This window comes from Lynx rufus, unplaced genomic scaffold (assembly GCF_022079265.1).
Source record: "Lynx rufus isolate CCGP_SWC_20201006 ecotype Redwood Valley unplaced genomic scaffold, mLynRuf1.p SCAF_7, whole genome shotgun sequence".
NCBI classification, from domain to species: Eukaryota; Metazoa; Chordata; class Mammalia; order Carnivora; family Felidae; genus Lynx; species Lynx rufus.
The window spans coordinates 90,682,641-90,696,883 of NW_025814889.1; the positions used below are offsets into that span (position 1 = coordinate 90,682,641).

General features: G+C 41.2%; 1 protein-coding gene across 1 annotated transcript in view; it reads left to right on the forward strand.

Moving 5' to 3' along the window:
• Nucleotides 1-14,004, forward strand: part of MSRB3 (methionine sulfoxide reductase B3) — a 137,998-nt gene extending 123,994 nt beyond the window's left edge. The window contains exons 5-6 of the mRNA XM_047064855.1: nucleotides 5,604-5,701; nucleotides 13,837-14,004. Coding sequence (XP_046920811.1) covers nucleotides 5,604-5,701; nucleotides 13,837-14,004 — 266 coding nt within the window. The remainder of the gene's footprint in view (nucleotides 1-5,603; nucleotides 5,702-13,836) is intronic.
• The last annotated feature ends 239 nt before the right edge of the window (nucleotides 14,005-14,243 follow it).

Consider the following 14,243-nt stretch of genomic DNA (forward strand, 5'->3'; position numbering starts at 1 on the left):
TGAAATATGGCTAGCATGACTGAAGAACTGAAATTTTATTTAATCTTAATTGATTTAAATTTAAGTTGCAACATGTGGCTGGTAGCTTCTGTATTGGACAGCACGGATTGAAAATGAAGGCATTAAGGTAGCAGCATAAGCTTATTTTTTAGAATTAAACCTAACACCTGTTAAACATGGTTGTTTGCAGGGGTGGGGTGAATTGAAAGGGAATATTTCACTACGAGTCACCTTGCACTGTTTGATATTCTACTACATACATATATTTGGTTGACTACTACTTAAACTTTTGGGTCTTTGAGGGGGAATAGAGAACCAACATTTAAAGATGAGATAGAAGTTAACGTTTGATGTGTCAATTGAAGTGAATAGCTGGGCAAGAATCAGAACTCTAAACTTCAAACGATTCTCGTTAGCAGGGTGTCTTCCTAGAGAGTTGTATCATTTGGCTTGAGGTAGCTAATTAGGGAAATCGTGGTCAGTGAGGTTAACAGATTCTGGTTTCAGAGATACTAAAAGCTACAAATTCTGAAATATGGTCCTAGAATTATAGAGCTGTGGGAATCGGTACATACAGAAAAATACAGATCTGTAAGTGTCCGCTGTGTCTCACCAAAACCATGCTCAAATATTTATCATTTTTTTTAAAGAGGCATTTTTAAAAAAAATTTTTTTAACGTTTATTTATTTTTAAGACAGAGAGAGAGACAGAGCATGAACGGGGGAGGGTCGGAGAGAGGGAGACACAGAATCCGAAACAGGCTCCAGGCTCTGAGCTGTCAGCACAGAGCCTGACGCGGGGCTCGAACTCACAAACCTTGAGATCATGACCTGAGCTGAAGTCAGAGGCTTAACTGACTGAGCCACCCAGGCGCCCCTCAAATATTTATCATTATTAAAACATCATCTAAGCCCAGCTGAGATTTATTGTGTCCAAGCTGATTTTGCACTTGAAGATAATAAAATATTTGGAATTACATTTCAGTGTAATGAATTCTTGGTCATGGGTAGTTTCTGTTGTGTTCTGTTGCTGGGTCTTGCAGCTAACTTACTGAGGTTTCTCATTTTTATTTGAGGGTTGGGGGAAGATACGGGGAACACGGCAGCTGTATAGCAATCCTTGTTAAATTAAGAGTAGAGGTAGGAGGACCCCATTTTCTAGACGTGGTACAGATGGGGTTGGCTTCAACTTGTTTATAGTGTGTTGCTGGTTTTGACAACTCGTTTCAAAGATTTTTGAAAGGGAGGAGGAAAAGGTTGGCATGGAGCGATGAGAAAGCTTTTCTCAGGAGGCAGTTAGAACAAAACACTTACAACTCGTCAGTAGAACACCACTGTGGAAAGCTATGTCACTATTCAGGGATGGGTTCAAGTAGACTCTGAGCAGCTTCGGTGAGCCACATTCTGAGTCCGAAGGAAAACTTCTTTTTACTGCAGTCTCAAAAAAAAAAAAAAAATCCATTCTAATGTAGATGGTAGCAAGCCCCAAGGATCTTCCATTAAACTGAATCCCTTGCTCTTCTATTTGAGATGTAAATGAACATATCCTGGATTTGCTTCCTATTATGCCAGTACTGTGAAGTTATGTCTGCAGATTAATGTGGCCTGCTGGCTGGGTCACACTGAAGCAGGGCTGCCTACAGACCACCTTGGCTGATTTAGTTGTGGTACTTGTATCTGTATGCTGTCTGGAGGCGAGAAGTCTTTGAGGGGAGAATCTATTTATTGAATAGAGGACGTTCCTGGTGATAACAGGCTAATATCTAAAAAGTACAGTGTATACTTTTAGAAATAAAATGATAATACACCCGAATCCAACCTCATCAAATAGAAACAAAGGGATGTATTGGGGGTGGGGCGAACCAACTGTTTATACAGGTTTTCAAATGACTGTTCTTGTAAAAAGTGCATGGAATGCATCCAAAACAAATAATGTTTTGTTAGATGAGAAGACCAAAAGGGAAATCCTAGAGAAAGGAGAATGGATGATCTTTCTTTAATGTCAAAACTGACATAAACACACCCCCCTCCCCCTTTTGCTCAAGATAATTTTCTCAACAAGACCCAGATTGCTTCAGTCTTGCCTATCACCCTTTGAAGCACTTTCCTTATTATTAGGAGTGGGGGCAGGGTTTCCTTTGAGGATTTTTGCAGCAGTGAAGAGTTCCTCCTTTAAATACTTTCACATGATGAGGGAATTCCGCTTTCAAAGTGCTGTCATCTCTGTGGCTTCTCTGCCATGAGACAATTTATTCTTGGGTAAAGGTCCTTCTTAGTTTGATTGTCAATAAGGACTTACTTTTCTGATGGATTCTCCTTCCGTAGAGCTCCGCTTTTTCTGGGAGACCTAGCGAAAGAATTCAGTGTTCTCCTGTGTTGACCTTAATGAACTTGGCCATGATTCTCTTTTGAAATATGTTCCGCCACACTGGGTTATTTATAGTCTTCAACATAGTTGCCCTTGTCAGTCTCCACTAATGAAGATTTGAATGACGTATCAAACGTTCCATCTTGAAAACTGCATGTCTTCTACACCGCAAAGAGACACTGAATTTTGGGGAGTTTTGAAAAAAAATTTTTTTTGTTTGTTTTTTTTAATGTCTCTTCTGATGTTTAAACAATGCCATGAGAAATAATTAGTACACTATTCAGGTGTCAACAGTTTTCCCAGAAACACTGAAATCTTTTGAGAGCCTCTACTCTGTGTCGCTATACCTCATCCTTGTCTAATCTTGAATATGGTTTTCTGGAAAATTCTATAAATATTTAATTCATGGAGACAAAATGTATAGCTGTGTGGTTTAATAGCTCATTCATTCAAAAGCAGTTCCTTTCCCTCTCCAAAATTTTAATAGGCAATGATTCACAGTTGTTTGGAAAGAATTAGAATTAAGAAACCCCAAATAGGATCGACAGCTTTCTCAATATTATTACATAAAGTGAGCTTCTAAGTATTTGCAGTTGTTTTAGATAAATGAATAAAAAGTTACCCATGTCCCAAACTAGGTTACACATTTATGTCATTATTCTTGGACTTTCTCTTGGAACAGTTTGGTTGTTAGTGACAGAATCGGTGTTGTGTAGGGTGCATTCATTATCCACTTCAACCTAGAAGCTCCTGAGTGGCACAACGTAACTACCATCCAGTCTTAAAACCTGCAGCCTCCTTCCTGTTGGAGTATTGAAGTGAATGATTTCTTGGCCTTTTGTGGATGAAGAAAGTGGAACATGAGAAGAGAACCCTGGACCAGAGTCAGAATACACAGATTCTAGCTTTGGCCCCTGCCACTATCGGCAAGTCCCGTGTCCTTCTGCTCCCTCTCCCACCTCTCCCCACAAAAACTTCTGTTTAAGCCAGTGACCCAGATGATCTTCATGGATTTACCATCCTAAATAAATAATAAGCTCCCTCTACCTGTAAAGAGAGGCTTAATTATGATGTTTGAGCCAAGTTGTTTACTCCACTGAAAAAACAGCATTCTTATTTCTTAATCTAGCCTGTAAAAAAGGAATGTGATTATATTTTCTCTCTCCTGTGGGACTCTGTAATGTACCATAAATATTCACCCCATTTTCTTATTTGTACAGACTCTGCCTTCTAAGTGTTCACCACCTAGTCAGAGAGGAAAGCATGAAAACAAATACGGCAAAAATCCAGTATGATCAGTAGAAGAAGATAAGTGTATATAAGATGAAGAGGCGGGGCACCTGGATAGCTCAGTCAGTTAAGCGTCCAACTTCGGCTCAGGTCATGATCTCACAGTTTGTGAGTTCGAGCCCCACATCGGACTCTCTGCTGTCAGCACAGAGCCCGCTTCAGATCCTCTGTCTCCCCCTCTCTCTGCCCCTGCCCCACTGGTGTGCTCTCTCTCTCTCTCTCTCTCTCAAAATTGAATAAACATTTTAAAAACTGAAGAGGTAACTTGGGAGGGGGAAGTGTATATATTTTATGTACATTTCTCCAGACCTATTTTGAATTCTAGAAATAGGAAAATGCATGTGTGTTGGGGGTAGCTTTATGGTAAATTCACGACGACAACAACATTGCTAACTCTTTATCTGTTACCCACTGAATCAAACATGTCCCTTCACGATATTAGTTGCCATAAAACTGCGGTCGAATGAGTGGTATGTAGCCTGGGAGGTTAAAAAACATAGAATGTTGTCTTCTTTCTTTTCACAGCTAAGTTATTTCCCAATGTCTTCAAACACCGCCTTTAAACCTCTCGTTGCTAGCTATTGGCACCTCTGCCATTGAACAAGAAGAAGACTTAAAGGTGTCCAGTAGTCATTATAAACCAAAACCCATAGCCTGGAGTAAGTTGAGATTCTCTTTAGAATTTAGAGAGCAGGAAGAAAAAGTTGTCCTGAGAATACTGATGTGTCTTGGCATAATGGCTTTCTGAGGAGTGCTATCATATCTGGAAAGTTGAGGTTTTTCGGGTGATTTGCAGCAATCTTGAACTCAGATCACGGAATTGGAAAGTGATGGTGCTGTTAAACCCAGAACCAACTGTGAAAGCTGTACTGTTGCATGGTGGGGGATGGGGAGCTTCTTATAAAAACTTGGCCTGAGCTAATTTGTTTTGTTTGAAACTGGAAATCATATTGTTGAAGTCTGCATTCTGTTTTCGTTCAGTTGGTGTATTAACACAAAGCACCGTGTTTTTAAAGGGCCTCCTGCTTTCTGCAGGAATAAATTTGGCTTCTGAAAGAGAAAGAAAAAAATGTACCAGCAGTTCAGCAACATCGCACCTCTTCCATCATTTTGGGCTTCAGCTCAGTAACTGCAGACAAATTTTCTGGAAATATGTAAAAACAGGCCTATAGGTACTGAACATAAAAATCCTGACTGTACACTCATAAACATTTGTACAATCTTAAGGCCCTTATCACTGAGTTTCTTAAAGCAGTGTGCATATTTTAAAAATCATGAGAATAAATGAAAATTGGAACGAGATGCTGTTTGAGAGAAGATGCACCCTAGAGATGCCTGAAGAACACTGCTCTCTGACTTTTTTCTAGGAAGTGAGCAAGCCTCTTGCCCATAAAATAGGTAGAAGCTGTGACTTCCAGATACCTCTGTCCCAAGAAATTAGATAAAGATGGAAACTGTGGAATACCATTTTGTAAATATTTTAACCATACAAACTAAGTACTAAAAAAGCATGCTTCCTAAAAAGGCATGGAATAGTCCAAAAGTTAACAGCCAGAACAGTTGGATTGTGTTTTGGAAGACCCATCATGAGTGCCCAGTGACTCTGAAGAAGAGAGACAAGACAAAGTGGCAAGAGACAGCTTTATAAATTCAGGAATGCTCTAAAAAACTACTGGATGGGCTAAGAATGCTTCTTGAAACATAAAATCCCAATGCAACTGTAATCTGAATGTGAGGAAAAGGTTATTCTTAAAAAATAGTTGCACTCTTATGAAATACGTTATCCTTCAGCTTTTGACTTTTTTTTTTTTCAGGTTGAAAAAGTTCAGCATGATTCATATACTAAAGATTGTCCTTTTTTGCACAGTAATTCTTTAAAACTGTATTCTAACCCAAGGCTGTGTATCTCTCCTCTCTGTTTTGCTCTCATGCTGCTCTGCCCCAGGTTGGCCTTCCTTCCACGATGTGATCAGTTCTGACGCAATCACGTTCACGGATGACTTTTCCTACGGGATGCACAGGGTGGAAACAAGCTGCTCTCAGGTCAGTTAACCCCACCTGAAAAGCCAGTATGCTGTCCACTCTGCACTGAAAACACTTTCAGGACCCCTGGTTGTGCTAAATATAGCAACTGAGGCCAAGTGACCGATCACAACACCGACAGAGGAGCGCAATGAAGTCTCTACAACGTCTTAATAATATCTCGGTCTTCAGGTGTTTAGCAAGTCCAGTTAAATGCCAGTCATTGGCTTCAACACTATTTAAAAAAACCCCAAAACATTGGTAGGGAAAATTGTCTTCAGTTGACTCAGTGCACTGGGAAATGGGCTATTCTTAGGGCATATGAAGATTTCACTATGGGGCTTTATATAATCTGTTGTTAGGTAATAGCCCTCTCTCTGCAGTTCTGTGCACCCATTCAGTTGTAATACCTCTAATGGTAATGATCCAAACGTGGTCAGTAAAGACCCCAGAAACGGCTTTCCCTGTGTGGGTGAGAGGTGGGAGGTTGGGGAATGGCAGTGGGAAGAGGAAGTTCCGTGGTAGGCTGTAAGAAGCCAGAGCGAGGATACGTGATAAGGTCATGCCTTCTCTACTTCTCTTAGTAGATAGACCTCTCTTCGTTTCCCAAGGATGTTCTAATTAGTTCCTATCACTCTTCTCTACTCAGATTAGGACTGGCTCTAAGGGAGAAAATGAGCATGTGTTGAGGAGGCAAAAATAGTTAATCTCTCACAATCAAGGGACTTGAACTCATAGAGTATTTTGTATTTAAACCCAGAGACATAGCCAGGACCGTCTGTACACAGAATAGAAGAAACTGACCATTCTTCTCTAGAGTAGAAAGTACTGTTCTAGTCTGCTTTAAATAAGTGAAATGTAAAGTCTGAGTATTGTGGCACTGAAATTCATTGGTACTACCTAGTATTTTGTTGGGGGATGTCAGTTGTGCATGTCAGAGGTAAAGGGGGCACCATCAGGCAGCTGAAATAGCAAAGCGATTGCCACGTGGGCCTCCCTCGACATTCTTCTACCTGCCCTTTAACCCCCTTCATCAAGCACAAGGGTTTTAGGGAGTAGGTGGCATATTTACTACCAAGCAGGGAGGGGGACTGGTTAGAACCTAACCCATCTGATGAGTTTGTACTTTCTTTTTTTAAAAAAATAAAGCCGGCAAGTTTACTGTCTTCTAACTGTGAAGACCACTCTCTCCCTTGAAAAACAGACTTCATATTTTATCTAAGTCATATTTTCAGCTCACTCTTATTTCTAAGATATAAGTCTCTGAGGGCGATAGTGGAACTTTCTGATCCTGGGTCTCACCCCCAGAGATTCTAGTTTAGTTGGCTTGTGTGAGGCCTGCCTATCGGCGTTTTTAAAAGCTGCCCTGGTTAATGCTCACAATAACCTTGTGAAGTAGATACTCTTATTCTTTCTTACCTTTGAAGTTGAGAAAACTGAGGCACAAAGAGGGCAGTTATGCTGGTGTAAATCTACATAGATTTAAGTGGCAGAACTGAGACTCAGATTTGGGCATCTAGCTCCAGGGCTCTATGGTGCTTAGACAGGCAGGCAGGGAGGGAGGTATACAGGTAGATAGGCCAGACAGAAAGAGTCACATTAAAAAAAAAAATTCTGTGATCTCCAGCAGTTAGTTTAATTCAACTCAGTTTTGAATTCAATTGAATTTTAATTGATGTGTTTATAACGGCCACAAAAACTAACTATGATTATTTCTCCAGGATTCCGAAATATTCGACAAAAAGGAACTGGATAGGATGGTATATAGTAATGTATAACTTAGGTATATGTAGCACTTAATAAACCTCTTGTAAGACTCACACTTGTTGTTGTTGTTGTTGTTGTTTTAAGTTACCTTAAAGGCTGTTATGTGACTGCTACTCTCCTTTTTCCTCAGAACCCACTTTCAAACATTGAGTCCTATGAAAACCAAGTAAAAAAGGCACAGAAAAAGGGAGGCATAAGATAATAACTTTCCTTATGCCCTATTCTCTAATGTCTCTGTGACTAGTTCTTAAAATTCACAGTTAGAAAAACTTCCTCCTTTCTCTGTGCCAACCACAGAGATAATATTAGTACTGGTCAAGAAAAAAACATTATGAATCTGTTCTACAGTGACCAAAGACAGATGAAACCTACAAACAGCCCAAATCAGGCAACATTAATAAAAAATATTAAGCCCCTCCAGGCCCAGCTCCCAGCCCTTCGGTCAAAGGCATCGGTGACTGTCACTGTACCTTTGGGTCCTTTCCTAGCGGGTGAGGAACTGACACTGAGCTAGCTATTCCTTTTGGCTTCTTTACCCACTCCTTTTACTTCTCATATTTGGAAAATGCTTGATTCTTTCTTAAAGTCTTAAATTTAAAGGGAAGAGGGAGGGAAATTTGTTCTATTAAGGCATGTGTAAAACCACATGCTTTGGGAAGTAAGTTTCATGGAGAAAATAATCGGCTTCCAGCACTAAAGAATGATATGTTTGCCAGATTCTTCTCCATGTGGGCAGAGTGGGAGATGTCTGCCTCACGAGTGCAGTAATAGCTCACTGAATTCAAGTGTGCTGGGTGTCTTTCTTTCTTTTAATGTGTGTTTCATTCACACATTTATTTTCTTTTTGTTCTACCTTTCTATTTAGTATTTTTCTTTTCCATTTTCTCATTCATCCTTTTTATCTTGGCTTGGAAAAAAGTAACTGATTTAATGGTTTCCATACCAGAGTAACCACTTGTATTTTATTTCCTAGTTTCTCATTCTTACCACTAGTTTTCATTATCAGTTTATCTTTTCTTAAACTTTCTGTTCTTTCGGTTTACATAGCCTTTCCCCCTACTCACACTCTTCCCATCATTGTTGGGGGAGTGGTGTAGGAAACCTATCTGATTTGCTTCTCCTCTTTCTAAAATTCTTGTTACATTTTGAGTTCACGTGGCTGGTCCTTACTCTGAACTGAATTCACTGATGTGGTTCATAAGAAGACTGTCGTACTGCCATGTTATGCAAATGGACTGAGATTCCATGGGCAAAACCAGTATGCTTAACCTGCTTGCTGGGCAATATGGCTTTTTTTTTTTTTTTTTTTTTTGGTTTATTGGCCCCTAATTCTAACCTTAGTACTTAGGATTCTTCTTCCTTCTTTTGTTTTTTAAAATTGTGATATGGATCTTGCTATGCAGTGAATTAGGCCTTACATATATGGGTAGGAACTGTAAACATGCTGGGAGCCATAACTTTTTATACCACGCTATAGTTTTTCCGTGTGTCCCGTGACTTCTTTGGTAATAATATCTTAGTAAGATTTTACTGGGAAAGTTAAGATTGATTCGGTACTGTCATCACTTTTCAGAGAAACCTTGCAGTCAGGTCCTTCTAAAAGAATTGCTCCGTAAGAAACCTAGTACACTGCCTGATCTTTAAGTTAACAGAGCAGAAAACAAGCAAGGGTGCTAGAGATTCTTCAGTGCCTTCTGTTAGGATTCCTGCTTGCCTGGTTACATTCTGATTTTTGTTGCAACCATATTTGTTTTCTTTTACTGTTCTACCTACTGAATTGTATTCTAGTTGTCTCTTTCGAAGAGGGTCTTTATCTTAAATCTGCACATTTTAGTGGGCATGTGTCTCTTCTTCCTTGCTGTGGCAATTTTCAGAAAATTTTCAGTTCTAAAGAATTCTTAAAAATGTTACTGAATTTACATTTTTCAGCTAGTGATAAAATATGTTGTGTCTATCCCAGTTTCACTGACTACTATGAATAATTGTTTGACAGTTTCTCCCTAGTCCTCCACCCCCAGCCTGTTAAGCAGTGCTTTGTCAGGAGTTTAAATTCAGTGCAAAGAGGTAAGAGTTGCATGGTTTAAGCTGTAGTTCAGAGGAGTAAGTCCCTCCTGGTGGCACTTGGGGAATTCTCCCTTCTTTAGACCCAAATTCTACATCTGCAGCAAATGGGAGACCAGTAAATCACCGAACTTTTCGTAATCATCTTTAAGGAAGCCATCAGATTCCTGGAGTTTACCTACGTTGGAGTCCATTTATGACTGCTGCTGTTACTGCTGGAATCTATGGTAGAGTCCCTTAAGTTTGTTTTCGATCATCCTTAATTTGTTCTAAGGCAGCCAAAGCAACAGAAAGGTAAATATCCACCAATACAGAGTATTTTTCGAAAGTTAAACAGTTTTTGGTAAAACCCCAAGCCTTATTAATCTTTTGCAGATGACAACTCATATATTGCTGATGATTAAAGATACCCATGTGTTACAATAGGGTTTCAGACTCACAGCCCATCTCTCTTTTTCTTGATCTTTCAGTAAAATCATAATGCTAAACTGGTGACTTCACAATCATTTCCTTGGCAAAAGATTAATATCACAAGCACAGAGGAAAAGAGCCCTACTTACACACAAGTGTCTTCAATAACGGTGGGAGAAAACAGGATACTACTGGCAAAGTAAATTGCTTTTCTTCTTAAACTCTTTTCTCCTTCTCATCCTGCCCCATGTGCCCAAGTGTAAAAGCCCTGCTTTGAAACTGCTTCATCTTGTAGATCAAACACTTAAGAGAAAATGACAATAATAAAGCCCAAAACATCCTAGGAATAGCTAGGAGAAAACCCTCTAGGACAGTTGGAAATACATCAGTGCGCAAATATGTAACTGTGTTGAATGCACTATTTGTGTTTCTTATGCACACGATTGGGAGTTGGGATCAGATTTTAAGGAATTATGTTAAATTTGATGTTCCCTTTTTGTGTGTGTGTGTGTGTGTGTGTGTGCGTGTGTGTGCGCGTGTGTGTGTGGTGGGGTCCCCTTTGCCTCAGTTCTCCCCAGGTTCTTTAGTTGCCAGCTTTTCTGAGTGGGAGGCTTAGGTGATAAAGGATTTCTTTGGGAATTTGAAAGTTTTCTTTTGAACAATTATCTCCTGTGTTTTTCAGAACGCGAGCTAGAATATTCAGTTGTAGTTTGTATTTTACCTATAAAATAAATGCATAACCACTCTAAAACAACTTTCAAAATGCACACTAAAGATTTTACCCTGAAATAAATCATTAACAGCAGGTCTCACAGATTTCTTCATTGGGCAGCCAGTTTGTTTCAGTTACAACCAGGTGTGCTGAGATCCCAACACATTGCCAGTTGGCTGGGGCTGGGGAGGCAGAGCTCGAAGGCGGCTAAAGAAACAATGCATCACTGACAACTTCCATTCATCATCCCAGCCTTCGGCCAGGGGTAGAAGCTGGAAAGAATGGGCTCCATGTGCGCTCCCCTCAGGGAGGAACCTTCGGGCCTCAGGCACTTTTAAAAGAAGCCGGCTCATACCCTTCTATGGGAGACTGGGTGTACCTGGGAGAAAGCAGAAATGGCGCTGTGTGGTTAGGCTTCCTGCAGACAAATGGCGCTGCAGCCTTGCAGGCATCGGGGCGGGCAGGTACGTCGTGGCGCAGGTATAAACGACCACCTGGCCATGTTTGCAAATGCCGCTCCTCCCTCAGTTTTCTGGGCCCGGTGTGAATCTTCCAGAGCACCCTGTGGCAAGCATGATGAAGCTATCACTGTGGTGTTTAGGGGACTCCCACCTTTTCTGAGGATTTCCCTACCCCCTCCCCAACCCATAGAGTTGTCCGCAAACCATTTTTGTTGCCTTTTTCTTTTCTAACTGTAAGTTCTCTTCCTCACCCCCCTCCCTCTTCATGTTGGATTAAGGACATCTAGAATCTGTGTTTCTCTTTCTGTGTAACCAAAACACCGGTTCCAGATTTAGCAAAGGAAACTGCAGACCAATGGCCAACTCATTTCAGTAGATTCAATTACTCTAATTTGGAGTTTTTCAAGACGATTTGGGAAGTGAAGACCATAGAAACACTCCTGCAGAGCTTCAAGTCTATCCTTACGGTGCTTTATTTTTAGAGTAAGGTAAACAGAACCGTTTTCTAAATATGCCCAAGAGAAGATTAATAAAGGTAATAGCATTTATTTTGCCAGAGAGCTGTATTCTCTCATTAAGAAACAAAACCAGAAAACCCATTGGAGGCTTTTATGTGAAAAGTCCGCCTCTCGGATGCCAAGTGATCAAAGTGCCAGAGCTGCGTGTGAGATCAATAATTGTGCACACATACTGATCACCGAGAGCACCAGTTCCTACTCTTGGCCTGCACACTGACCGTTTTGGAAGGCCGAAATAGGTGTTTTCCTGCGCCCATTGGGTAAGCATATGGATTTTTACTGGTGCATCTTAGCTGCTGGTGCCTGAAAGTTTGGCCTCAATTGTTTATAGAAAGGAAAAGCAATCTGAGCTGTCAGCCTTGATATTACCTAAACCTGCCTAGAATGTGGTAAAATAGTGCAAGATTTGTTTTTTAGGCCTGTTTCATATTTTCCAGGCAATAGATCAAATCAGTTCAGGGTTCATTTTTAGTTCTTTAATAAGCTGACACAGTATGTTGGCAGTAAAATAAAAATGCACTTTTAACATGGAAGTGCCATATAGTCAAAGTTGCTGTTTGTGCTGTTTATTAATAACTAGAGAACCCCTGAGATTTGAGTGTAGCACTGTGAGTAGAGAAACTGAGATTCTAGTTCTTTCCATTGTAACGAGCACCGTCCTTCACTTCTCTCTCATCATCTCCATTTGGTCCATCAGCCCAACTCCCGTGTCAATTCCTACTTTCTCTCCCTATAATTGATAAGTACTGTGCACACCAAACAAGCACAGTGAGAGGAATTAATAGATCACCTTATAGGCCTTTTCTCTCCCGTTCTTCCCTAAATCTTGACTCTGCCATCTGCTTGAAATGCTCCTCGAGACACCCACTGCTTCACTTCCTTTGGCTTCTTATTCCAGAGTATTCCAGACTACCCCAGGAAAGCAGCCCCACCTCGTCGTGCCTGCAACATCAGCCCCCAACCGTGAACACTTCATATCACTGCCTCTTTTTTTCCCCTCTCCTTAGCATTTATTTCCACCCACCACACTTGACAGTGGCTTATTTCTTTGCCTATGACCTGTCTCTCCCACTAGAAAAAGTAAGCTCCGTGAGGCCAGGGACTGTTGCCCATATCTCCGGTGTCTGAGACAGCACCTGGCAGGTAGTAGGTGCTCCATAACTATTTGTTAAATGAATGAGTGGAAGTCATCTGCCCCGGGTTTTAGTTTCCTAGTTACATGACGGATGATGTGTTTTCATAGCCTGTTTGAATATGATGCACTGACGTCTCCATATCCCTCACTCCTGTCCCTGCTGAGAAAAAGGGTGTGGGATAGGTAAGTATGACATAACACTGTTGTCACCTGGAGCCATACCCAGCATCGGAGTGGTTAGCGCAGGGCTCTATTCACCGAGCCAGCCTTCCTGGAGAAGCTATCTCTGGGCTGGATTTCTGTTAAACACTGTGATAGCCAGTCGTCCCTCCTTCTCCTTCCATCTGGATTCTGGGCCTCTTCTCCTTCCCAGGTTTTTTGGATAGTCTGTAGCATGAATTTGAGCTTATTCCTTCTCCACGTAAGAGAGTTCACGTGGGTAAAGAAGCCAGCGGCACTCCACCTACTGGAAGCCAGAATAAAACGATTGTGTGGGCTAGCGACATTTCTATTTGCCATACTTGCAGTCCTGGTGACCATGACATAAATCTGTTGAGCCTTGCCATTGCTTTGCTGGGTTCCAAGAACATCCAGTGCTTGTCTGATGTTAAGTTTTACTGCCCATGAAAGCAAACATCACCTCCGTCATGGCCAGTTAAACAGTATCTTTTACAGTGGACTTCTGCATATCTGAAACCCACCCATCCAAAGCCAAAAGTAATGCCAGTTGCGGGGGGGGGGGGGATTTTCTTCTGCCATGTTTCTTACAAGGGGAGATCAAGGGTCAACTCAATTCATAAAATTACTGCAGTCCTTTTTCAGCTGGCTGAGAGACTTCATAGATCAAAAAATACAGTGGCTCCGAAATGATTTCTGATATGCACAGTTCTGGTGTTTTTTATTCTCAGCATGTGGTGCAAAGCCTGCCAGAAACCATCTTTGCAGCTATTGACAGGCGGATTAGAAATCATCCATGATGGTTTCCATCGTTTCTCTACAGGCTGGTCATCCATTTTAACTGCTGAACGTGAGCTCCTCTCAAAGCCCGCTTTGTGCGCGCTCTCCCTTAATGTTTTGCTCTTCTCTTTCAGTGTGGTGCTCACCTTGGGCACATTTTTGATGACGGACCTCGTCCAACCGGCAAAAGATACTGCATAAATTCGGCTTCCTTGTCGTTCACGCCTGCAGAAAGCGGCCGCGGCGCCGAGGGAGGCCGTGGGGCGGGCAGCCCAGCCCAGGCAGACAACGCGGAGCTGTAGGGGAGTGGGGAGCGATGGAAACAAGTGTACTTAATGCACAGCTTGTTAAAAAAAAAAAATACTCAGAATTGTCTTAGATATATTTTTTCAAAAAATAGAAGGGCAGTTTTGTGCTATCGATATTTTTCTTCTTTTGCTTAAACAGAGGCCCTGGCCATCGATGTATTTTGCTATTGACTAGATCCAGAACTGTTTATAACTTCAGCGAACGGAGATAGCTGTGGGGAACGTCTTCACAA